The sequence below is a fragment of the Neopsephotus bourkii genome, unplaced genomic scaffold (genome assembly GCF_033783945.1).
Source record: "Neopsephotus bourkii isolate Nb327-2 ecotype Australia unplaced genomic scaffold, CSIRO-AGI_Nbou_v1 NB_1652, whole genome shotgun sequence".
Classification (NCBI taxonomy): Eukaryota; Metazoa; Chordata; class Aves; order Psittaciformes; family Psittacidae; genus Neopsephotus; species Neopsephotus bourkii.
The window spans coordinates 235,663-257,868 of record NW_026902126.1 but is presented as its reverse complement, the minus strand read 5'-3'; the positions used below and the strand labels follow the sequence as shown (position 1 = coordinate 257,868).

The 22,206-nt window shown below is 51.0% G+C and overlaps 3 protein-coding genes across 3 annotated transcripts; 1 reads left to right on the top strand and 2 right to left on the bottom strand.

Annotated features, from left to right (window-relative positions):
- Positions 1-1,486: 1,486 nt before the first annotated feature.
- On the top strand, positions 1,487-14,134 carry TMEM116 (transmembrane protein 116). The gene is made up of 11 exons (XM_061374739.1): positions 1,487-1,603; positions 1,708-1,754; positions 1,889-1,952; positions 5,530-5,661; positions 9,496-9,597; positions 11,126-11,175; positions 11,557-11,640; positions 11,721-11,859; positions 12,316-12,460; positions 12,575-12,648; positions 13,236-14,134. Exons 1-11 carry the CDS (start codon positions 1,556-1,558, stop codon positions 13,434-13,436), a joined length of 1,086 nt encoding a protein of 361 aa, XP_061230723.1. The 5' UTR covers positions 1,487-1,555; the 3' UTR covers positions 13,437-14,134.
- LOC133223744 (disintegrin and metalloproteinase domain-containing protein 20-like) lies at positions 14,121-17,242 on the bottom strand. Its single transcript, XM_061374726.1, is given in 2 exon segments — positions 14,121-16,762; positions 16,764-17,242. Coding segments are annotated over 2 exon segments (2,730 nt in total). The 5' UTR covers positions 17,121-17,242; the 3' UTR covers positions 14,121-14,389.
- A 1,514-nt stretch (positions 17,243-18,756) lies between these two features.
- LOC133223745 (disintegrin and metalloproteinase domain-containing protein 9-like) lies at positions 18,757-21,589 on the bottom strand. The gene is made up of 2 exons (XM_061374727.1): positions 21,326-21,589; positions 18,757-21,245 (listed from the first exon to the last, which is right to left on the bottom strand). The coding sequence occupies exon 2, from the start codon at positions 21,226-21,228 to the stop codon at positions 18,991-18,993; it is 2,238 nt and encodes a 745-aa protein (XP_061230711.1). The 5' UTR covers positions 21,229-21,245; positions 21,326-21,589; the 3' UTR covers positions 18,757-18,990.
- Positions 21,590-22,206: the final 617 nt, after the last annotated feature.

The window sequence follows — 22,206 nt, the reverse complement described above, 5'->3', positions numbered from 1 at the left end:
AATTTGGTCTCATTCCATCTTCCATATTGTTAAAGGTACAGATTGGGTGCCCCTTGCATCTCCACCTTCCCCTGTCCTTAGTGTCTGTGGGGTTTATGCTCATTAGTCTGCTCCTCCTCCCACCTTGTGTCTTCCCTGAGTGTTGTTCTCCTTACCTGTTGTTGACCAAAAGACCTGGAGCTTCCTTTTCCTGCCTTCTCCTGCAGTGGCTCCTGTCTCTGTTTGGGTTGGGTATCAGCCAAGTGCTGGCAGTGAAGACAGGTCCTCCACGTATCAAAACCTTCCCCTCATCTGCTGGCCAAAGCAGCCATTTCAGCAATCATGGTGGTACGCTGACAGAGCACGTGGTGTTTGCTCTGAGCAAGGGCAGAGGCTCCTTGAGGTGCTATTACATTCAGTCTCACCAGTTCATGCAGAATCATGTTGTTTCAGAGGTACATGTGAGTGAGTCTCCTTATGCTTGAAGAGCACATGCAACACCTGAATATTTTGCCTGGCCTTCTCATCCAAGCTTCATCTCCCAGCTTCAGAATAAGGGGGTGAGACCAGTACAGACATTGAGAAGTCTCAAGCCATAGTGAGCACGATTCTCCAGCCTCCCCTTCACAACCAATTGACAGTCACACTAAAGCTTCATCAGCATTTGGTAGTTTGGAGTACTCGAACATGAGGTCTTGTTACAGGAAGCATTTGTGTCCTTAGGATCCCATCTGTGTTATCCTAATGGCGATGCCTGGCTCGGGGATGAGGTCCATGGTCAGAACTCGATGCTGTGTGTGCTGTTCATGCTGTGTGGAACTCGGATGGCCACTGGAAGATGCTGTGCACCTGGTCAGGGATGTAGAGAAGAGCCCCATGTGTGTGTTTTACCTGAAGATGTTGCTTTAGGCCGAGCAAAACTGATTCTGGTGGGAGCTTTGCTGCCTTTTGAATCCTGGGGTGGGTACAAGGAGCAGATACTGCTGCCAGGTAAAATGTATTAATAATGCTATAATAAAAAAGGTCGTTCCAGTTAATAGCTGCTTCTTAAGGTGCTTTCTGGAGGAGCTGCTGCTGCTTGTGTGGTTGGAAGGGGCAGGTGAAGGCAGATCAGTCGGACGGTGACTTTCACCTGGAGGGATGGGGATGCCCTAGAGGTAAGGCTTTTTACCCGAGGCACCTGGAGGGCGTCCTTGGGATCCAGCGGCCTCTCCCCGGTACGAACGGAGGAGGAAGGACCCGGCGGGCCCCCCCTCCCGCCCGGCTCCTGAGGGAGCAGCCGTCATGGCGGCCACCGCCGCGCGCTCCTTCAGCCTCGCCAGCAGGCGGGTGCCCCCGGGTGAACAGCCCGCTGCCAGGCTACTGCCTGTGAAGCTAAGCAGGGCCGGTTCGGGTCAGCGCCTGGAGGGGGGACCGGGATACAGCCCCCCTGTCAGGGCTGGGTGGTGGCGGAGCGTCCCCTCTCAGACCGTCAGGGGCCCGGCGTGGGGCGGGCCGGGCGCGGGGTGGCCCCGGGGCGGAGCGCGGGCGGTGCCCGCAGCCCCGGGAGCGGTGCGGTAGCGGCGGCGGGGTCCCCATGGCCCTCCCGGCGGAGGCGGCGCGGCTGGACCGGGACTGGCAGGAGGTGAGCGAGCCCCGCCGGCCCCGGGACCCCCGAGGGCAGCGGCTGTGCCCCAGCCCCGTGTCCTGGGCGGCTGTGTGGTGCTGAGCTCCCCCGTTTATCCTCAGGTCTTCTCGGCTCTCCAGTGGATACAGTTCACCATGGCCATGCTCAGGTACAGCGCTCCTAAACCCCTATCCCTGGGGGGCCGGGATAAGGTTCCCACTACAGTGACAGGCAATAAAGAGGAATCTCTCACCCCAGGTAGGCAGACGTGCTCCTGTTCCAACCTGTGCTTTGCTTTCTCAGCGTTATAGGTTCCAGCTCAATTATTGCCTATGCCGTCTTTCAGAACGCAGTGAGGTCCCCCGAGGTAAGGTCTGCGCCTCCTTGTCCCTCTCTTGAGTCGAGGGGTTGGTACCTTGCGGATGGGGTGTGTGTGTGCAGCAGAGACTTTTGTAGGTGAGGAGCAGCCGCAGGTCTCAGGCTTCTGTGGTTAAACCTCATCTGGGAGGCAAAGGGCTTGCCAAGAGTTTGCCCCTTTGTCTGTGAGAGGAGGTGGAGGGACTAACCTTGAGCTGCAGCCACCAAGGAGAAGCAGGTTTCTTAGCCCTGAGCTTCCTGCTGCTCCAGGAAAGTCCTCCGGTTGTTCCTGGGAACAGGGATTTGCTCATGTGCCCTCCTCTGAGGGGCAGAAGGGCTGTGGAGCTGTGCACAGAGCTGCAAACGGGAGACCTCCCTATAGGAAAGGCTTTTACAGGTGGTGGTCTTTGGGACTCTCAGAGGGCTTTTGCAGGCAGGTGTGCTACTAAAACCGATACAGCTCAAAGGTGCTGCACAAAGAGGCCAGGCTACAACAGTTTGTGGTGCTGGATGCTGCAGTGGGGCTTTGGGTGATTCACCCTGGGGTGATCCTGTCCATGCGTGCACTGCGGATCTGCCATGATCACGGTGCCAGGCACATCCCAAGTGCTTCATGTGCAGGGAGCCTGGTGTGTCGGGTAGATCAGATGTGCTGAGCAGGTCACTGGTGTGTGCGCTCAGTAGTTGGAGATCTCCATCCCAAGGCAGGCTTTTGCTGCCCACACATGGTCCCTCTGTCTGTGCAGGATGTGCTGGAGGCAGTGCACAGAGCTGATCCATGTGCAGGTGGGGTTTGCTGTCCAGGATTTGCATCCCAGTCTGATAACAGGTTACTGCTAAGGGCAGTAGGACAGTCGAGCTGGCAGCTAAGTTGTAACAAAGCTGTATTATTTCCCTCATCTTCAATGTTCTTGGTACATCATGGATTTGCTCTGCAGAGAACAGGACTTCCAGGGAATGCCGTGAGTTATCCCCAGAGAAAGAAGGCATGCAGTCAGGCTAATGACTGGCACATCACTGGATGAAGCAGGGTGGGAAGGAGAATATGAGTCCAGGTTTGCAGGGCAAAGTTGTGCCCCTAGAACATGCAGGGCAGCCTTGCTCCCACTAGCAGCCTCCTGGAAATGCTCTGCTGAGCACATCCAGAGGGAGCCGTGCAGATCTCCATGCATTCCCGGGGAGGAGAAAAGGCTGGGACTTCACCTTGGTGCTGGGATGGAAAACTGTGCTTGTGCTGCCCAAGGTATATATCAGGGGTCATTCTACCCCATCTCCTGCACTTGGAGAGTTCCAGACATAGTCCTCTCCCAGGGTCTTCCACCCTGGTATATTGATCTGGATCTGGGGGGGTCCTGGTGTGATGCCACAGCCTCTTCCCATTTACTTCCATGGTTGGAAGTCTGAGTTACTCAGGAACCCTTTTGGTGTTAGTCATACGCTGTGGCTGTGGCTTAGGAGCTGCACTCCAGACACTTGTAAGCCACACATGGCTCTACGTCACAGATGGACCCATCCTGCTTGAGGGAGTGCAGATGTTTCTGCTCAGCTCATTTCTGCAAATCCATGTAGGAGCAATGGATACCAGCTGGAAGGACTCCTCTGCATCAGGCTCCCAGGCTCTTGCTCTGCTGCCCTGGGGAGATTCAGGGCTGATGTTTCAAAAGCAGTGAAATCTTCAGTAACTTCCCCATCGCCTCATCCTCATGGGTCTGGTCTTAACTGGAGATCTGTAAACAAAGGGGCTGGAAGAGATCCATATCAAAGCTTGCAACAAACAGCTTCTTCCCTGAGTCATCATGAGGCTCCAGAGTAAACTGCTTAAAAATAAACAGCTCTGGAGGCTGGGAGGAAAGCGATGTTATAAACACTTCCCCTCCAGCTCCCAGCCTAGGAAATCAAATATTGCATTCTTGAAGCTGGTTCTTGTGTTTCTACGGGGTCAATAAAACTGCAGCCTGAGCTCAATCATTCAGAAGAGATGATGGCAAGGAACAAAGAATTTCCCCCTCCTGTCAACAGGTTCTGTGCCAGCAGATGTCCCTGGGCCATGGCCAGGCAGAGCTAAATCAACATGTGTGCTCCAGCCTGGCAGCTCCTCTGAATCGTCACGTCTTTACATTCCCTTCCTCTATTTTATAAATACCATTTGGGTTTTTTCTTTACAAGTAAGACCCAAGCTGCCTTTCACTGAACACTGTCACCTACTTTATTTAGGTCTGTGCCAAAATAGCTCCTCAACCAAACTGTTTCTCCTCGCTCCAAGGACACTTGTTGCTTAGAGAAAGGGTCACCTGTTTGATTGCAAAAGGTGCTGCTTTGGTTCTCTCTCAGAGCTGCTTGGTTTTCACCTGCCATGCTCACAAACTGGATGCTATCACAGCCTGGCTTGTCTACGACTGCCTGTCAGGGCTTCAGTTCCGCACCAGCAAGGAAAAACCTGATTGAAAAAGACATTTGTGAGTGTAATGATGTACAGTCTAGCTCCAGATACTTAGTTAGCAACAGCAAATTGATCTCCGTGTTTGCTGGTTGGATGGTAAACATGGAACTGGAAAGACAAGGATGTTGAAGGACACAAATCCTGAAGAAGGAGAACACACCAGGCAGATCTCCATCAAACTATGCCACAAGGCCACATCTGGGTCAGTCAGATCCACTTTACCTCTTATCAATCTCACTCAGCTCTTTCCCATTGCTCACAGGAGCAAGACACAAGTAACACAACATGGTAAACATTTACTTAAAGGACAGTTTTGAGGCAAATAGTACCAAAAGCTCAATTTAAAAATCAAGGCCTCCTGAAATGTTTCCATGCTGTGGTTAGCATTATAAATTCCTGGGGGGCGGGGATGGGGATGGAAAAACCCCATGATTTTCCCTCCAGGATGCTGAAAATGAGGTACCAAAGGCTACAATTAAGACTGTAGATAATGAGCTGCTCTGCCAGAGTGACTGCACTCCAACTAACAGCAAAATATTGGCCAGGATTTTGTACAGATGTTTTCCTGCAGCATTTACAGTCCTTTTGGCCAGTGCATGCAAACTGGAAACGGACTGGAAACTGCCGTTAGAGGGGACGCGACTCCGTTCCAGCAAGGTGCAGCATGAAGCACAGAGAGTGATGGCTCTCACAGTGAAAATTAATCTGGCATGTGAAATAGATTCAGCCTCAGTCACCAACCAAAATGACATGAAACACGGGGGAAAATGTCTGGTTTGAGTTATTGCAGACCTGAAGGAGGGTTTGTGCTTACCAAGAGTTTGATTTCTCTCACAGTTGATTTAACAAAGAGCATCATTCCACCCTGCCAGCCTCTCCCATTCTGTAGCATTCTGAGATTTGCTGTAAGAACTGATGCTGCTCTTGGATGCTGGGGCTCTGTTAGTGTCAGAAAGGGTGATTAGAATGGGATATCTGCATTGGAACAGCTCCTAAGAGCAGGAATCAGCATGGGATTTGTGTGCAAGGGGAGCTGCCCTTGGGGACGAAGGTGTGCTTAGATGATGGGGTGAAACTGCTGCTGTAGGAGGTAATGGCAGTGTTGTGGCCAGCATTCAGACCTGCTGCTCAATATCCCTTTTCCCAGGTTCGTCCACTCTTCTACCTGAGCCTCTCCGACCTCTTCCTGGGCATGTGCTGGCTCGCTGGGGCGCTTCTCTACAGCACACCAACCTCCAAGCAGGACCTCGTCTGCTACAACCTGCAAGCCACAGGACAAGTGAGTAGCTTTGGCACCACTGTTGGTGCATTCACTGTGCACCCATGGCTGTAACCAGCCTCGCTGGTGATCAGAGCGTGGCCGTGGGGGCTGTTTCTAGACAGACTTTGGCAGAGACTCCCCGTGTGAACTTGACTTACTAGAGCTCTTCACCTTGTGTGTAAACCAGAGATAACGATGCTTGGGTTTAGGTACATCTGGTCTGGGAGAGGCAACGAGGAAGGAAAAGAGAGCATGGGATTTTGTGGTTGCTGTGTTTGGGTTGCTTGTGTAAAGTGAGTAGATGGGTCCAAATCTGTTTCCTCTTGGGCCCATGCCAACAATGATCTCTGCCTCTCACACTGCAGCTTTTCTATTCCTCTTCATGCTTCCTTCATCCTGGGCAGGAACAGACACACTCTGTGTTTGGCTTGAGCTCAGACTTACCACATTACTCATATATACATCCCTGCTCTTGCTGGCCTGGCCCTATCCTCTCTCAAACAATCCCAAGGGTTCTTAGGGGCTGCCCCATCAGCACAAGCTCAGCCCCATGCCGCAGCGATTCGGCTGAATTCCAGCTGATTCCGTGTGCTGGAGACTAATTGGAGTGGAGTGAGTGCAATACTGTTTCCCTGACAGTTCGCTTTTGTCCCACCGAGTTCCCATTTCAGCATTAGGCTTTGCAAATGACTGCTCCCAAAACACTCTGCAGGATACGGCCAAGCTTGGGCCAGGGCAGTGGTTCACAAGTGGTGAGCTCTGGGTTTAAGAGGGGCTTTTTTAAGGACCCACAAAAATGTGGCTGTTGAAGCCTTGATATGTGTTGTGTGGGCTCGGGCAGCTCCCTGGGAGCATGGTGGGTACCCACAAATGGGAACTGAAAGCTCCTCACTCAGTGGCAGTGTATGAAGCTGGAGAGGTTCTCCACATACCTCAGAGAGGGCAGGGAGGTAGCTGGTATGGAAGCGGTCACACTGACGTTGTCCAGGGATGGGGACCTGCAGCCCAGGGTTGTTTCAGCAGCCGGTTTGGTGGGTAAAAGCGGATTACTGGTGATGGTGAGAGCAGCTGTTCCACTCCTGGCTTATCTCCGGTCTCCATAGCTCCGCTGTGGAAGCACGGCAATATGTTCACGTTGGGAGAGGAAACAGTGGGGAGTGAGTAACATGGCCACTTGGGAATGATGCAGAACAGTATCAAAGATGGCTTTTAGGTGATGGAACAGAGGGAAATGATCAGGGGAAGAGCTTTGGAGAGGCTTTTCAGAGCCAGAAGGTAGAAGGAGCATGTGGGACTGAGGGTGTTTCTGAGCTGTTTCCCTTGCAGCTTTGCCTGGGGGACAGTTCTTAATATTGCTGTGATCTTTTTATGGCCTGGAGAAGACAGGTTGCACTGCTAGAGGAGCAGTAGGTTGGATATGGATAATACACCATCATTTCTCAGTGGAGACACTGGGAGCATGCTATGCTCTCACCCATTTCTGTCTCTTTTCTGCCCTTGCATGTGGCCATGCTTCTCAGGGACACCAGCAAGGTATGGGGGCAAGGTGGGAGCTTTACTTTCACTGCTGGGAAGGGCAGAGCTGGCCTTGGAGAGCTCCTTCCAACATTTTCCTTTGCCTCAGCCCCATGGGGGACAGTCAGGGTGCTGTGGTGGGGTGTGCAGGGTGTTTGCCACATCCCAACCTCAGCCACAGCGTCACTGGGCTTCTCTCCTGCATGCCAGCAGCAGACCCCCCCGCCCGGGGGGGCAGAGCTGGCTTGTGTCTGGTGAGAGCTGTGGCTGCTGTTTGCTCGGGGAGAAATTAAAACAAACGGAGCTCTTGCCATAGCAACTGTGCCCGCACGTGACACAGAGCAGGACACCTCCTCACTTAACACCACAGCCGTGCCCTGGCGAGGTGGGTGCACCTTGTGCATAAGTAGGAGCTGATAACAGGTTTAACCAGCAGCTTCTGTGGGGTAGGAGTGATCTGTAACTGAATGAGTTAAATGTCTCCTGGCCCCATGTAAAGGTTTCAGCCCTGCGTGTGTCATAAACACAAGCAGCTTCTTTGTACCCAAGCACCTGGAAGATGTAAAATGCACTAACAAGGGTGAGGGCAGGCTGAGGACTGCTCAGCAGTGGTTGCAGATGGCAGCCTTTGGAGAAGCTCACACCACAGTTCATGGGATGTGGTTGTCTCAAGGGATTGCCTTAGAAGCAATACAGTATTTTGCTTTATAGTCTATTTACCATCACTTTTATCACCCAGGGCTGGTGTTACAGCAGATGGAACTCCCCTAATGTTCATACCGTGTCATAAAGGAGATTGCTTTGTTTCTTGGACTCTCCCTATTTCAGCTCCAGCCTCTTGTTTGATATAAATGTAAATACTGCTCCTTTCCGCTGCCCATTGAGCTTGTTCTCCTCCCTGCCTTGCCTTTGCATGACAATAATAAGGTCCAGAATAGAGATTGTGGTTATAATTGCACAATTCCCCCACATTCTTCCAGTTCAGTTCCAGTGGCCTAATAACATCCTGGCAGGCCCTGCTCATGCTGATGAGCACAATGGGGAGTCACAGAAGGGTTATAATGAGGGACTCTTATGTTTTCCAGCCCTTATGTTATCTCCTCATGGTGAGCACTTCAGGACTGTCCACAGTGCTAAAGCTGGATCCCAGGATAGCAGAGTTCCCTTCGCTTTCTGCTGGCATCTTCACAAGTGGCTTTTGGTTCCCTATTCCAAAAAGAAGGCAGTGCTGACACTCTGTGAGCCTCTCTAAGGCACTCTGAAGAACAAGAGAATGCTCTTTGTGCACTGTTTTGATGACCTTCCCTGGAAGTAAATAAAAAAGGGCAACAAACCCTCATTAAACCTCATTTAATGAGCTGGAAAGTCAGTGTAATGTTCCTGCTGCAATGTAGCAGTTCGTTGGCCTCTTGAGTGAGCCAAGAGCATTTGCAACCTGAAGGAGAGCCAAGTTTATTTAGCGACTGCTTTCCCAGACTTAGATGCTATCAGGGTGGCAAACCTGTGCTCCTTGCCTCTTTGGCAAGAGGTAGCAAAGCCGCTTGAAAATTCACTTGTCCAGCCCTTCCTCTTTGCCTTTGCCATGGAAGCATGTGTTTCCTGTAACAAGCACAGCACCCACATATATATAGTCTGTTTTGGCAGTGCTGTTTATACTCGCCTGCCTGGAGCAACCTTGGATGCAGAAAGAAATGCAAGAAAGATTTGGGAGTTTTTATGGGGAATTTTAGATACTTGGTCTCGTCTCAAGCTGGAATCAAGGGCTGGGAAACTCTCTATGGGAAAGAGTTCTGCAGCTTTCCTTTCCCCCCTTTTCCCATGGAGAGTAAAGGACTCTCGAGGTGTTAACTGAGGCTCAGTGCAGATATTCTCTGTCCCCGCTTTCCTCTTTAAATATCTCATTGTTTTCTGTTTCCGTGAATTCACTGTGTAGTGAGCTCATGATGCCAGGAGCAAATCTAAGAGCTGCATTTGTATTGCGTTTCCTAATGGATGTAGCATAGGGAGGGCCCAAGTGCCTTTGAACCCTTCATTGCCAGGATTTGGGACAAAAATGAGCCAAGTCACGCATATTTGTATTTTTAAGACAGTCCTGTTGTCATTAGTTCTCCTGTCCCCTGTTTGAGGCCAAAGTCAAACTGCCCTTGTGCAGTTTGAGGTGGGAACCCCTTCTCTTGGTGTCCCACTGTGACTCAGTAGACATGAGCACAAGGACCCTCACCTTTGGGAGTTCATTATGCTGTTTAGTATCCTGCCTCTGGCCTGTGGGCTTTGGGTTCATCAGTGATGCTACAGGAACTACTATTGTAGGACCGAAATATTGTCTGTATTTCACAGATATTCTACGTGGCCTCTTTTCTATACACTGTCAACTACACCTGGCATCTGTACATGGACCTAAAGATGAAATACAATCAGAACCTTTTCAGGATACCCCAGGTGAGTAGGACTGGCATGCAGCAACTGTTGAGTACCAAGATCTAACTGTGGGGTTGTGGTGGGGTTTAGGAGGTGCATATGCAACAGTAAATATCACCGTAAGGACTTAGAAGGCCCTTCTGCCCCATGGCTGTATGAATTGATGTATCTTGCCCACTGAGGTCAGAAAAGTTACTGCTGAGTCTGCTGTAGTATCTCAGTGGAAGGTTAGGCTTGCAAGACTAAAGCAAAGGCAATGGCAGTGTACATCTCAGAGGAGAGAAAGCTCAGCACTGGCTGTTGAAGTTCTGCAGGTAGAAGAACAGCAGTTTGCAGCAGCTGAGTAACCGGCTTGGTGCTGTCACTGCCTTCTGCCAGTTGGGCATGGCAGAGAGGGCAGGAAAGCAGGGGCTGCCTGGAACTGAGAGCTGGCAATTTCTGTCCTCCCTGGGTGTCATGCAGTGTTTGAGAGCATCAGTAAGATATTGTAAGAGTTTGGGGTAGGAGGTGTGATGGAAGTGAGCCAGTGATAAAAGGAGCAGTTGGCCCTGTGAAGAGCGGCCAGGCCTCACTTCGTCATCGCTGGCCTTTACAAAAGCCCTTTGGGGAACTGGTAATCGCTGGGAACCAAGGGACAAGGACCTCATAGTCAGAAAAACACTCTCTGCATTGTAGGCTAAACAAACACTTCACATACCTCATGACCAACATCTCTCCTTGGGGTTGTTTCATTCTTCCCACCTGGCTAAACAGTGTGGCACCACCATCGCTGTAACCTGTGTGTTGCTCCTCATGTGTTGTTGCAAGATAAGAGATTCCTTGTGCAGCTCTTCCCATACAACCCATTATCCACATTTATCTATGTAGTCTTTCTCTTCCCTAGGCATTCGCTGTGCACAGCAAACTGTATCCCAGGCATTCTGCTTGGTTCAGGAGTAGCAGGCTGGGCAGATCAGTCTGTATTTCAAGGGCTCTTGTTCATAGGGTTTGGGTCCACTTGTAGGACTGGTTTCCTTCTTGCTGGACTCTCATTCAAAACACAACACCTACCATATTTTCCCACCATTACATCTGTGCCCACATTGTTTTGTCATAGCTGTTGTGTGGATCCCAGCTGCCAAAATACATTTCCTGGTGAGTACATACCAGGACACTCCAAATCGCCTTTATTTCTCCACTGGAACATGGAGTTAGTGAGGAACAGGGCTAGGTTAAGTAAATAAGCTGTATAAAAAAAATGAGTAAGTTACACCAGAGAGCTCATCAAGTGTCTGCTCCTTGTCCAGTTCCAAGTTCCCTTCTCAAATCCTCTAGTTTTGAAGGGGAACAAGGCAGTGAGCGGGTGGAAGCTTCAGTTGTTCTTGTTGCAAATCAGCACAGACTGAACTCAGTGGTGTTGATTCAGTGCAGAGTGGAAACAGACATTTGTACTTGGTCTGGGGATGAATCAGCATTCAGAGAGCCCTTGGCTGCTAAAGTGGGAGCTGGGTCCTGGGAACCAGAGGCTGTGCAGAAACACTCATTTAATAAAGCTCTTTGGATTTTGCAGGTTGTAGATTATGCGAGTTGCATTGGCCGAATAGCAACGATCTCGTCTAGGTAAGATGTGAGTCTCTGGGGCAGAATGATGTGGTTCTGGTAAACTGCAGTGGCCTGATCTCTGCTTCCTGCTTATTTTGAAGCAAGCTTTAGTAAAACCTGTAAAGCTCATGAGTAACAGCTGTCACCTAACAAACTCAGAGTAGGAGGGTTTGGATGTAGGGGTCCTTCTCTAACCAAGTTAGTTAGGACTGTATTAACTGTATGTATGTTTTTAAGGAGGTGCTCCATTTACCAATGTATTGCCTGCATGAATGTTAATAAATACAGTATTTAAGTTAGTCCTCTCTAGTGACAGGAGAAGCAGCAGCTAGTGTTTGCTTGGGGATGGGAACAGCGTAGTGCTAGTAACTACTAACTGTGCTGTTGTCCTTTCTTTAGCCTGATTCCTTTTCTTCTTATGGTACCTGTTTTTTGCCTGGGCAACAGCAGTAATTGCTACCAGAACTTCAGCCAGAAGCATGGGTAAGCTGCACACATCTCTGAACCAGCCCTGCTGCTTATGAGCCACGGCAGGAGCTCAGGCTGTTCCTTTTCTCCCACAGATGTCTCCTGATGCACACAGAAATAGCCGTGCCCACCAACGAGCCGCAGACCCTGGGTGGCTCTGTTTGCCATGCGATGCATTTCTATGGCATTGGGGTCTTCCTCATTTCCTTTCTGGTCAGCTTCATCGCCATTCTGGTAAGAAACACAGTCCTTGCACACTAGCCATTGCATCCAGATAGTCAGTTTTCATCTTCACATCTTTGGGTGGTACCAGAGGCCAGGCAATGTCAGGGGAAGGATTGCATGGTGCTGGTTCCCTATTGGAAGGCATGGTAGGGGAGGGAAAATATCATTATGCCACCATATAAATCCATCTGAAGTCCTGTGTTCTGTCAACCCATCTCTAAAAGGATTTAGCAGGTAAGGAAGGCTCAGAGCATGGCAGCAGATCACCTACTGCATGGGTCAACAAGAGCCCAAACCAGTTCAGACAAGGAAGGTCATGTACAAAGCAACTGCTCTCCCTCAGGCAGCACACTGTTGCATGAAAAGGTTTGATAGGCTGAAATGGGATACTCTGTCCTAGATGAGCAAGGCAGATCAGAACATTGCACCAAGTACAAACAACGATGTGTGCTTGTTCCTTTTTAGGTTATACTCAGTCAAGCCCGAGGCTTGTACAAGAGGTTTGTGAACTCCACAGGCTTCCTCGGGGATCAGCAGTGGGCCATGATTAAGATGGTGGAACAACGAGTGGTTTTTTATCCTGTTGCCTTCTTCTGCTGCTGGACCCCAGGTGAGCAGAGAGCTGAGTTACTCTCATGATATTCCCCTAGGACACAGAGCCTGGCAGTGGAACTTGGAAGAGGTGGGATTAAAGTAATAGCCTCTTTTCCATCCTTTTTTACAGCTGTCCTTCTTGGAATAATGAAGCTGACTCTTTCAACAAACAGCAAAATCTACATGGCTCTTCTCATTCTACAGGTAAATGTGTTCCTCTGCAACCTCCTATGTTTTGCCTTCTCTGCTTGCACAGGGATATTAGTGTCTGCCTGCTTCTGTCTCTGCTGGACAAAGCATGCTTCCAGCTGCAAAGAGCATTGCTGTATGAGCCTAAGTCTGATTTATGCTTTTGGTTGAAAAGATCTTTATTAGATGTTTTATGTTTTTCAAAGGCTTGAAAAGGTCTCAGTAACCAAAATCACAGCACCATGGCAATTACAGAAAGTAGAACTAGAAAGGATCCCTAGAAATCATGGGGTTTTTCCACTCTTTTCATGAAAGGAGACTTCCATAAGTCTCTTTTATTTGGAGACTTTTGTAAGTCTCCAAATGCAGTTCCTCCACAACACTTGGCCAGCTCCTTGCTGTGCCTGAGGCAGCATTTAGCAAAGAGTATTAAAATAACCATGAGATTCCTCTATCACATGGGGATCTGCATAGATAAAAGCATGCTGGAAGTGAGAGGCTTGCCATAACGTGCTGGATTTGACAGCCTGGTAGGGAGCTGTGTTGTGCTGTGCAGTGCTGGCTGACAAGAGAACGCAGCTCTCCCCTGTGCTCTCTCCCAGGCTCTAACAGCAGCTTCCCAGGGCCTTCTGAACTGCATCGTGTATGGCTGGACACAGCACATCTTCCTCTCCCTCAAACGCAATGCCTGCCGGGATGTTGACACTCAGACTCCTCTCCTGCGCTCCCAGAAGAAGTCCTACTCCAGCACACTCCCCATTAGCCCGCCAGACACAGAGAGCTCCACATCCACCCTGCTCTGATGGATCCCTACATCCTAGGAAAGCCTCATCGTGGTTTAGTAACATCAGCCAGACCTGGCATCGGGCTGTCTGCTGCGAACTGTTGTGCCAGCAGCAGTTAGCTGTAGTGCTGGAGGAGCCTGGGCAGACCTGTCAGAGACAGACCCTTCAGTGAAGAGAGTTATTTATTTTACAGGTTTGTATGGACTGTAACTGCATTCCTTAAACGTGGTAAATCTTTAGTACAGACTTTCTCCTCATGGAAATATCCCTAGAAATGCAGCAAATTGTATGTAACAGCTCAGAGATCTGGTACAGCTCCGAGGGGAGGTGGTCAAAGGATGTTGCACTTCTCTAAGTCTTTGCCATTACAAATTAACAGTAAAGCAAAAGTGAGCATTTTCAATCTCTGACTTTTAATCCACTATATAAGAACATGTACCGTGCTGATAGCCAACTGCAAGGAATGAAGAATTGCAAGGTAGCATAAAAAAAACCAGTGCTCACTTCCGTGCACATTTCCCTTCTGTTCTCATGCAACTCCTGCTCAGCTCCAGTACTCAGCAAAATAAGCCTATGGTGGAGCATCTCTTAGGAACCAGGTGAGAAGGACTTTGCGTGAGTCTATCTATACTCTTCTAACTGCTCAAGTGAATTATTTACTAAGGTTCCACCACTCTATGGCAAATAAAACAGATCTTTAGCTGCACTGGAAACAATTCTCTTAACTTTTACACTCTTTATTTTCTAACAGCTTCACATTTGGGGCCCAACCCTAATTTATTTACATAGTAGGCAATACAAGAAGAGGAAATACTGAAGTTTGGTGTAATTAACTTTTGTACAGTTTACACAGGTACGTTGTGTAAATCACTTTGTGGAAAATCTCCTAGGACTAGCAGTCCAGCTGCAGGGGCACACACACAGGACCTGTAGTCCTTTCCAGATCTCAGCTGGTGGGATTCCCACTGCTTTCATGGGTTTTTAAACATACTTTTTTCTCCTCCTCCTCCTCCTCCTTCTTCTTCTCCTGCTTCATCTCCTTTTCCCCCTTCTCCTCCTTCACTTTCTTTTCCTTCTCCTCCTCCTCCTCCTCCTTCACCTTCTTTTTCTTCTCCTCCTTCTGTTCCTTCTATACCCTGCTCCTCATCCGCAGAAGTCTCACTTCCTTCTGCAATTGCAGCTTTTGCCTTTCTGTATTTGGTTACAGCAATGACAACAGCAATCCCAATGACGGTAAGGGGAACTGTGATCCCCATTACTACCTTAAACACTTTAGTTTGGACAACCTCCCCCATGGTCATCATGAGAGCTGGTGGAGGGCCACTGTCCATGCTCCCTCCCAGGCCATGGAACTGACAGTCTGGAGGAGCCCAGCCAGCTTCGCAATGGCACTGTTCAAGGTTGTTGCAAACCCCTTTGCCCCCACACTTAACCTTCCCATCGCACTTCATCTTGACCGTGGCATCTATGCATGTCTTGTTAATACAGATCTTTTTAGGCCCACATCTGGTGCCATCAGTCCCTCCTCCGACATCAGGTGTATCAATGCTGGCATGGTAGGCTGTGCCCCAGCACCAGTCGTTTGGCCCTGGTGTCTGAATGATGGCTTTAGACCTCTGCAGAACGGGTATCTTCTTCACATTGACACACTGCAGCCTTCCACACAGAACATTTTGGGGTTTACATCCCACAAAAGCCGTTTTGGAGCCATCACCGCCGCAGTTGCCGAACCGATCCCCTCTCATGTTCTGCTTTTGGAAGCAACTCTCTGGAGCACCACGAGCTTGCTTCCCAAAGACTTTTCTGCACAGGTTGTCATGGGTGGCACATTTGCCATGGTAGCAGTAGCCATTGTTGCTGCAGGGTGTCCCATCATGCACGTACAAATCCTCCGGGCACCAGGCCGAAGTCCCATTGCAATATTCAGGCAAGTCGCACTCATCCGCCTCCGCCCTGCACTTGTGTCCTGCAGCGTGGAAACGGCAGTTGTGACAGCACTGCCCACCGGAGCAGACAGCCCCCAGCTGCAGCCTGCAGCTGGGGAGGCAGCACGGGTTGCCTTGGCAGTCCTTCAACCCCCCACAGTCACACTGCTCTCCCTCATCCACCACCTTGTTGCCGCAGTGTTTCAAGTGGAAGAGGCTGTGGGGCTCGGGGATGTTGCACAAGCAGTGGCCGCGGCCTCTGTTCATGAGGTCTAGGTAGTACTGAGTGCTGCAGTTGCTGAAGCCCTTGGCACCGGTGAGCGAGCCTCCCGTCATGTAGCACTTGGGGGCTGCTCCGCAGGCGCAGTTCTCCTTGTCATGCTCCATGCCCAGGTTGTGACCCAGCTCGTGAGCGAAAATAAGCGAGAAGGCAGTGAAGTCTCTCCGTATGTGTGAGACCACACTGGAGCGGTACCCCGGGAAACAGACGGTTCCGACGTACGCCAGCCCAACAACGAGCCCGAAGTCCATGTAAGTGAATAGATGCGCAACATCATACGCCATCCGCTGAGAGAGATCCCTGTTTGCCCAGTGGTTAAAACTCCTGAGGACATCTTCTATATCCAGGCTGTGCCTGATGAAGTTGCTGTGTGTCCAGATCTCCATCCCGATCAGGCAGATACGGATCCTCAGGCTATAGAAGTAGGTTTCAGCTAAATTGATGGTATCTGTAACCAGAAGAATCACGGAGGTCTCGTTGCTCCCTTGGAAGGAAAACAGGGAGTAATCCACCACGACAAACACCTCGACATAGGTGGTGTGCTTTAGTCCCTGACACAAAACGTGCTTCCTCAAGGCTACTTCAGGTCCTGTCTCCTGCAGCTGCGGTCGCATCGCCTCGTTCGTCACCCCGCACATCAAGGGCTTGCTCTGGGTCACCTCTCGCCGATAGAGAAGGTGCTGGAAGCTGAGGGAACCCGGCACGGGCTCAATGGCGTAGCTCCGGTTCCCCAGCTCCAGCTGCCCCCTGAGCCCCCAGCAGACGCTGAGCGTGGCGGTGGAGCCGGGGCTGTCCTCCACGTAGCCCCGGTAGAAGCATTCCTCAGGGATGTGGGGCTGCTCCATGACCCTGCTCCCCCCTGGGCTGTACGTGACCACGGGCAGGTTTTTCACCAGGAGCCCTCTCTTTCGGGTGAGGTGGACGATGCGGTTCCTGCCCTCCACCCTCAGCACGTAGGACACATCTGCCCCCGCGGCTGCCCCCGCCTTAGGGGCCAGCTTCCTCGGATGGACGATCTCATAGACAGCGTAGCCCGCTGGTGGATGATGGCCACTCACCCCAGGGAGGAGAGATGCCACCAGCACTGCCCAGACCGCCAGCCTGAGGAGAAGGGCTTCCCCCCCGGCAGACATGATGTGCCCGGAGCCACCTCATCGCCAGCGCCTTCAAAATGGCGGCGAGACACCTCAGGGAGCGCCCTGCCAACCCTCGCATGGACATCTGGACCCTGTATGCCCTGAGGCGCTCAGGCAGCGGCCAGGCCAGGGCTGTCCCCTCCGGGCTGGCACAGGTGAAGGTACGTGGCACTCTGCTGCCCCGAGGGGCAGCCATTCCCCTCAGGGCCCTTTGAGAAGGCACTGCCAGCGCTGCCGCCTCTGCCAGCTGCCATGTCGCGGCCGGGGTCTGCAGCATGGCGGCCATGGGGGCACCTGTGAGGTAACAGGGATGAAGAGCACCCGTCCCTGCTGTGCTCCCCTTGTCTGGGGTGCCCGTCATGGCCAGGGAGGTGGGGTTGTCTTCATAGCTGCTCCCCTGTCACTCAATGGGATGTGGGAGTCACACGTCCTCACCCACCTTCCTCCTCCTTCTCCACAAGTGGAAATCCCTAAAGCTTGTCTGTGGGTCACGAATTTGATAGTTAACCGCGATAATGAAGCAAATTAACTTAAAATTGACAAATTAAGTTAAATGGCCCCCAGTCCCTGCCTCACCTCCTTCAGCAGTCTGTAAAGCAGTGGCTCCAGGTAGTTCTGTTTGTCAGTGACACCCCCAGCAGTAAAACTCCTAGAACCATGGAATGGTTTGCGTTGAAGGGACCTGAAAGCTCCTCCAGCCCCAACCCCTGCTGCGGGCAGGGACCCCTTCCACTGGAGCAGTTTGCACCAAGCCCCTGTGTCCAACCTGGCCTTGAGCACTGCCAGGGATGGGGCAGCCACAGCTTCTCTGGGCACCCTGTGCCAGCGCCTCAGCACCCTCACAGGGAAGAGCTTCTGCCTAAGAGCTCAGCTCAGCCTCCCCTCTTTAAGTTTAAACCCATCATCTATCGCTACAGTCCTGATAAAGGGTCCATCCCCAGCACCCAAATACTCTGAGCATGTTCCCCCAATGTCTCTCCAGTATTGAGTTATCTATAAACCACACGCTGTTCTAGCATTTTCTTTGGGGAAGCCTGCTATAAACACCACCCACAGGGCATAAGTTGGTAGTTACCCCCACGTGCCCATCAGACATCAGGCACAGCTCTTTATACACACACACGCCCCCATTTCATATAGACACGTGCTCAACACCAGCTGCCCGTGAGCACCAGCAGGCAGCAACATCTGCAGGGCTGAATTTAGCATCAACCAGGTGGAAAATACCTCTTCCAGCACGAAGCGCTCCTGCTCCCCAGCGTTCAGCTGGGAGGTGCTGCAATGATGTCTTAATTGGGCTTTTTATACCTGTTCTGTTCCAGTGCTGCTCCTGCTGCTCCCAGCCTCCACAGACACCTCCACAGCAGCCTGGCTTCTTTGTCAGCTCAGCCTGGCACAGATGGGATGCTGCTGACAGCTTCTTTACCTGCTCCAAGCCTTCCTGCAAGCTTCTGTCTAGATGATGCTGCCAGCTTTGTACTTCACATAGAGGAAACTGATGTGAGTAGTAATGATTCCCCCCCTCTTCTTCCCTTATTTCCTTTCAGATATATTCCCCACCTTCTTGTCTCATAACCAAGCCTCAGACCCCTTTCTCCCCTCCTCCTGTCTCCTGATGTTTTCAGCAGCTCATGTTTGCTCCTGGGCAGCAGTGCCACAGAGGAAGAGCTCAGGTGTGCCCAGGATGGGCTCAAAGGTGGGCACTCTGCCTGGGATTCCAGCTCAGGAGGAGGTGACTATAGGGTGTGAAGTTAAGGTCCTATACAGTGGTGTGGACAGTTTGAACCCCTTCCCCTGAGCCATAGCAGAGGGTCTGTAACCCAGAAGTTTCTTTGCTCAGAGGGAAGAGCAGGTGTCTTTGAGGACTGCATGTTTAATAGAGAGGGGGGTTCGCTGCTGCAGGCCCCCATGCCCTGGGCTGGGAGACAACTGTCACTCTTGCCCTGCAGAAGGCTCTGCTTTAGCCATCCCCAGGCTTATCTTGCCCAGCCTGTGTCTGTCAGTGTAAACCAGCAGTCAGACTTCTAATCTGAGCTCCCCTGACACTTTTCTCAATGACTTCTCCTACAGAGTGAGGTCGAGCAAAACAATTTCATTTTGATATCGTACAGAATAAAAGCCAGGTCCCCTATAACTGCACTTGCATCTAAATCAATTTTAAATGAGTCCACTGCAACTGGAGTCTGAAGCTGGTGGCTGAGTCCAGCTTTCCACTGCTGCCACATAAAGTCCTACACAGTAGTCTCAGCTGGTTTTGAGTTGTCTTCTGCCACCTGGTCATTTACATTGCCCTCAGAAGCCCATTTTTTAACCCAAAAGGATCCAACATATGTGTGTAATGCTTGGGTTACTCCGAACTTTCTTGCTTGCACGATGCCAATCGCTGCGAGCACCAGAACAGCAACAGTTATCCCAGTAATCCCAAAGAGCAACCTCCAAAGCCCGTGTTTAGTGACGGGTGCAGGCCCGCTGTCAATGCTTCCTCCAAATCCAACGTACTGGCAGTAGGGAGGTGCCCAGCCACTGTCACAGTGGCAGTTCCCGTTGGTGTTGCAGACACCTCTTCCTCTGCAGGTTTTCTTGGCAGAACAGCGGGATCTCAAGTACCTCCTCTCAGGCACACATGTCTGGTTAATGCAGATCTTCTTCTTCCCACACCGCGTGCCATCCTTAACAAGCCCAGGATCCAGAATGTCCACACCCAAGTGGTAGTCTGTGCCCCAGCACCAGGTATCACCCACCGGGGTCTGGATGATGGTTGTGTGGTCTTCCAGCTGAGGCAGACGTCTCACGTTCACACATTGCATCCTCCCACACAGGACATTCTCTAGCTTGCATTTCTGAAAGCTGACATCTGCCCCATCTCCAAAGCAATTGCCAAACCGATCCCCTTTCATGTTCACCTCCTGGAAGCACGACAGTGGAGCAGGCTTTGCTCCCTTACCAAAGATACTCACACACTGTAACGTGGGAGACTGGCATTTGCCTGAGTAGCAGTACCCATCCTCAGCACACACAGTCCCATCTTGCTTGGCCACATCTTCTGGGCAATGCTCAGATGTCCCGTTGCAGTACTCAGGCAAGTCACATGGTCCAGCACTTTCCCTGCACACTTCTCCTTCTGGAAGAAGTTTGCAATTCCTACAGCAGCTTCCAGAAGTGCAAAGGGCTCCCTTTCTCTGACAGGCAATGTCACAACAAGGGTCTGATTTACACATATCCCCAGGCCTCAGGACATGATTCTTGCAGCGCCTCAGTGCAGATGTCATTGCCGATTCTGGGATGTTATTAAGGCAGAATCCTCGCCCTGATGATATAAAATCAAAATAGTGCCTTTTGCTGCAGTTGCTGAATTGATAGTTCACTGTGCCATTCACATTCATGATGCATCTAGAGCTGTTTCCACACGTGCAGTAGCTGTGGTCATATGCCATGCCAAGGGCATACCCTAACGCACGAGCAACGCTGACAGCAGTCTCCACGTAAGGCTGTCTGGCAAATGACACAACAGCAGAAGCCCGGGTTTTATCACAAGCACTGCCCAGGTTGGATTTGCCACTCACGTGCAGCCCACCTGTACCGTGACCAAAGTCCATCGAGGCAAATAGACACCCCACATCATGCGTGGTGTACTTCAGGCTTTGCTTCCGCCAATGATTGAAGTCGTAAAGGACCCTGTTTATGCTTTTGGTAATACTGATAGGGTTCTTCTCAACCCAAATCTCTAGTGCAGTTACCATAACACGAAGGTGGAAAGATTTAAACATCCCATCCACCAGATTGAGTATTTCAATAACTTCCAATGTGACATTAGTGATACTTCTGCCAAAGGCATCAAACCCTTCCTTGTCCACCACGACAAAGAGCTCCACATACCGTGTGTGTCCCCGGAGCTGCCCTTCTGCCTCCTTACTAGGCCGTGGAAACCATTGACGTTCAATGGGCATATCGTATACGTACATGGCTCCAGGAACCGCCGCATCCCTCCGCAGCAGAAGATGCTGACCCTTGGTGGCACCTGGCAAGGGCTCAATGCTGTAGCTTGAGTTTCCAAACTGCAGCAGTCCTCTGAGCCCAGAGCAGACAGTCAGAGTCACCCTGGAGTTCAGGATGCCTTCCACATAGCCATCATAATAGCAGTGCACTGGCACATGGGGCTGCTTGGTCTTCATTTTCCCATGGGAGTCACGGGCAAATACAGGGAAGTCTTTTGCTATCAAGTCTTTCTGCCTGAGGCGAAGCGTGTAAGTTATCCCTTGAATGTTGATGCCATAGGACACTTCCTCCTTGCTGCTTTTCCCCACAATGGGAGCAAGTTTCCTTGGAATGACTATCTCATAGACTGCATAGTCCCAAGTGGTCTGGGAGTTGCAGTCTGCGCAGGGCAGCAAGAGCCCCTGCAGCAGGAAGAGGAGGAGAACCCCTCTGCCCGGTGGGGTGTAACTTGGCTGTGTCCAGCTTGGAGCCATGGTCACTCCTTCCCTGGCTGGAGGAAAGGGTAGAAAATATGGATGATGAGACACCAAAAAAGCTACTTTTAACTCAGCAACCAAGATCCCTTCTTACCACCTTCCCTGAGGGTCTGTTCTCTTATCCCCACTCAGCCTGAAGCCAGGTTCAAGCCCTTCATCCAACATGTCTTTTCTTAGCTCTTCCTCAGCTGTCCACCAGAGAGGTAGGACACACCAGGAGGCAACCAGCCTGCCATCCAACACCATCCAACTGCAACAGAGCAAAGCAGCACAGGGAAAGACCTGGCACAGGGTGGGAAGCCCCCGAGAGCTGCCCTTGGGGCTGGAATGGAAGGGCCAGGGGGGCATTGTTTCCTCAGCTCCACTTCAAACACAAACGTTCCCATGGGGAGGGCGGGACCTGTGCCCTGGTACAGGCAGGAACAACAGGACATTAAATATGCCCTGCCTCATCACCAAGAGCCTGCTGCACCCTACTTGTGCTGACCCCGTTTGCTGAGAGCTAGACAAGCCAGTGCTGCTACAGCAATTTGTCTAAAAGGGGATTAAGTGGAAAGTGATGGGAGATTACCAGGGAAACAATGATCTGGTTGCTAAGGGGACCTTCAGCTGCAGCAGCAAGAGCCTTCAGTGTCTGTTGACAGATACCCTTGCAGTGCTTCTCACTTAGCTGAACACATCACTGAATGTTTTAATTATTGAGGGGACATTTGTTGCTGGAAAGGGAGAAGCATTCTTTGGGGGTGAGGGAGTCTTTCTTGTGCCACTTCTACAGTGCCCTTGCAGCTGGTTTGGCTGCCTTAAATATTCCCAGGATGCTTGGAAATTGCTCTCCGACTCCCCAATTCTATGGATGCTCTGAGGGTCACTGACTCTTAACGCGCTACTAACTCCTCAAAGATGGATTTTAACTCCACCAAGGAAGGGGCACGTGAGCACTCACAGCTGTCCCACTGCCTCTTCTCTCTGCCCCTT

Coding starts and splice junctions, on each gene's coding strand:
- TMEM116 (XM_061374739.1), top strand. CDS start 1,556: ATGGCCCTCCCGGCGGAGGCGGCGCGGCTGGACCGGGACTGGCAGGAG. Junction 11,176..11,556: donor ATAGCAACGATCTCGTCTAG/GTAAGATGTGAG, acceptor TCCTTTCTTTAG/CCTGATTCCTTTTCTTCTTA. Junction 12,461..12,574: donor CTTCTGCTGCTGGACCCCAG/GTGAGCAGAGAG, acceptor CCTTTTTTACAG/CTGTCCTTCTTGGAATAATG.
- LOC133223745 (XM_061374727.1), bottom strand. CDS start 21,228: ATGGCTCCAAGCTGGACACAGCCAAGTTACACCCCACCGGGCAGAGGG.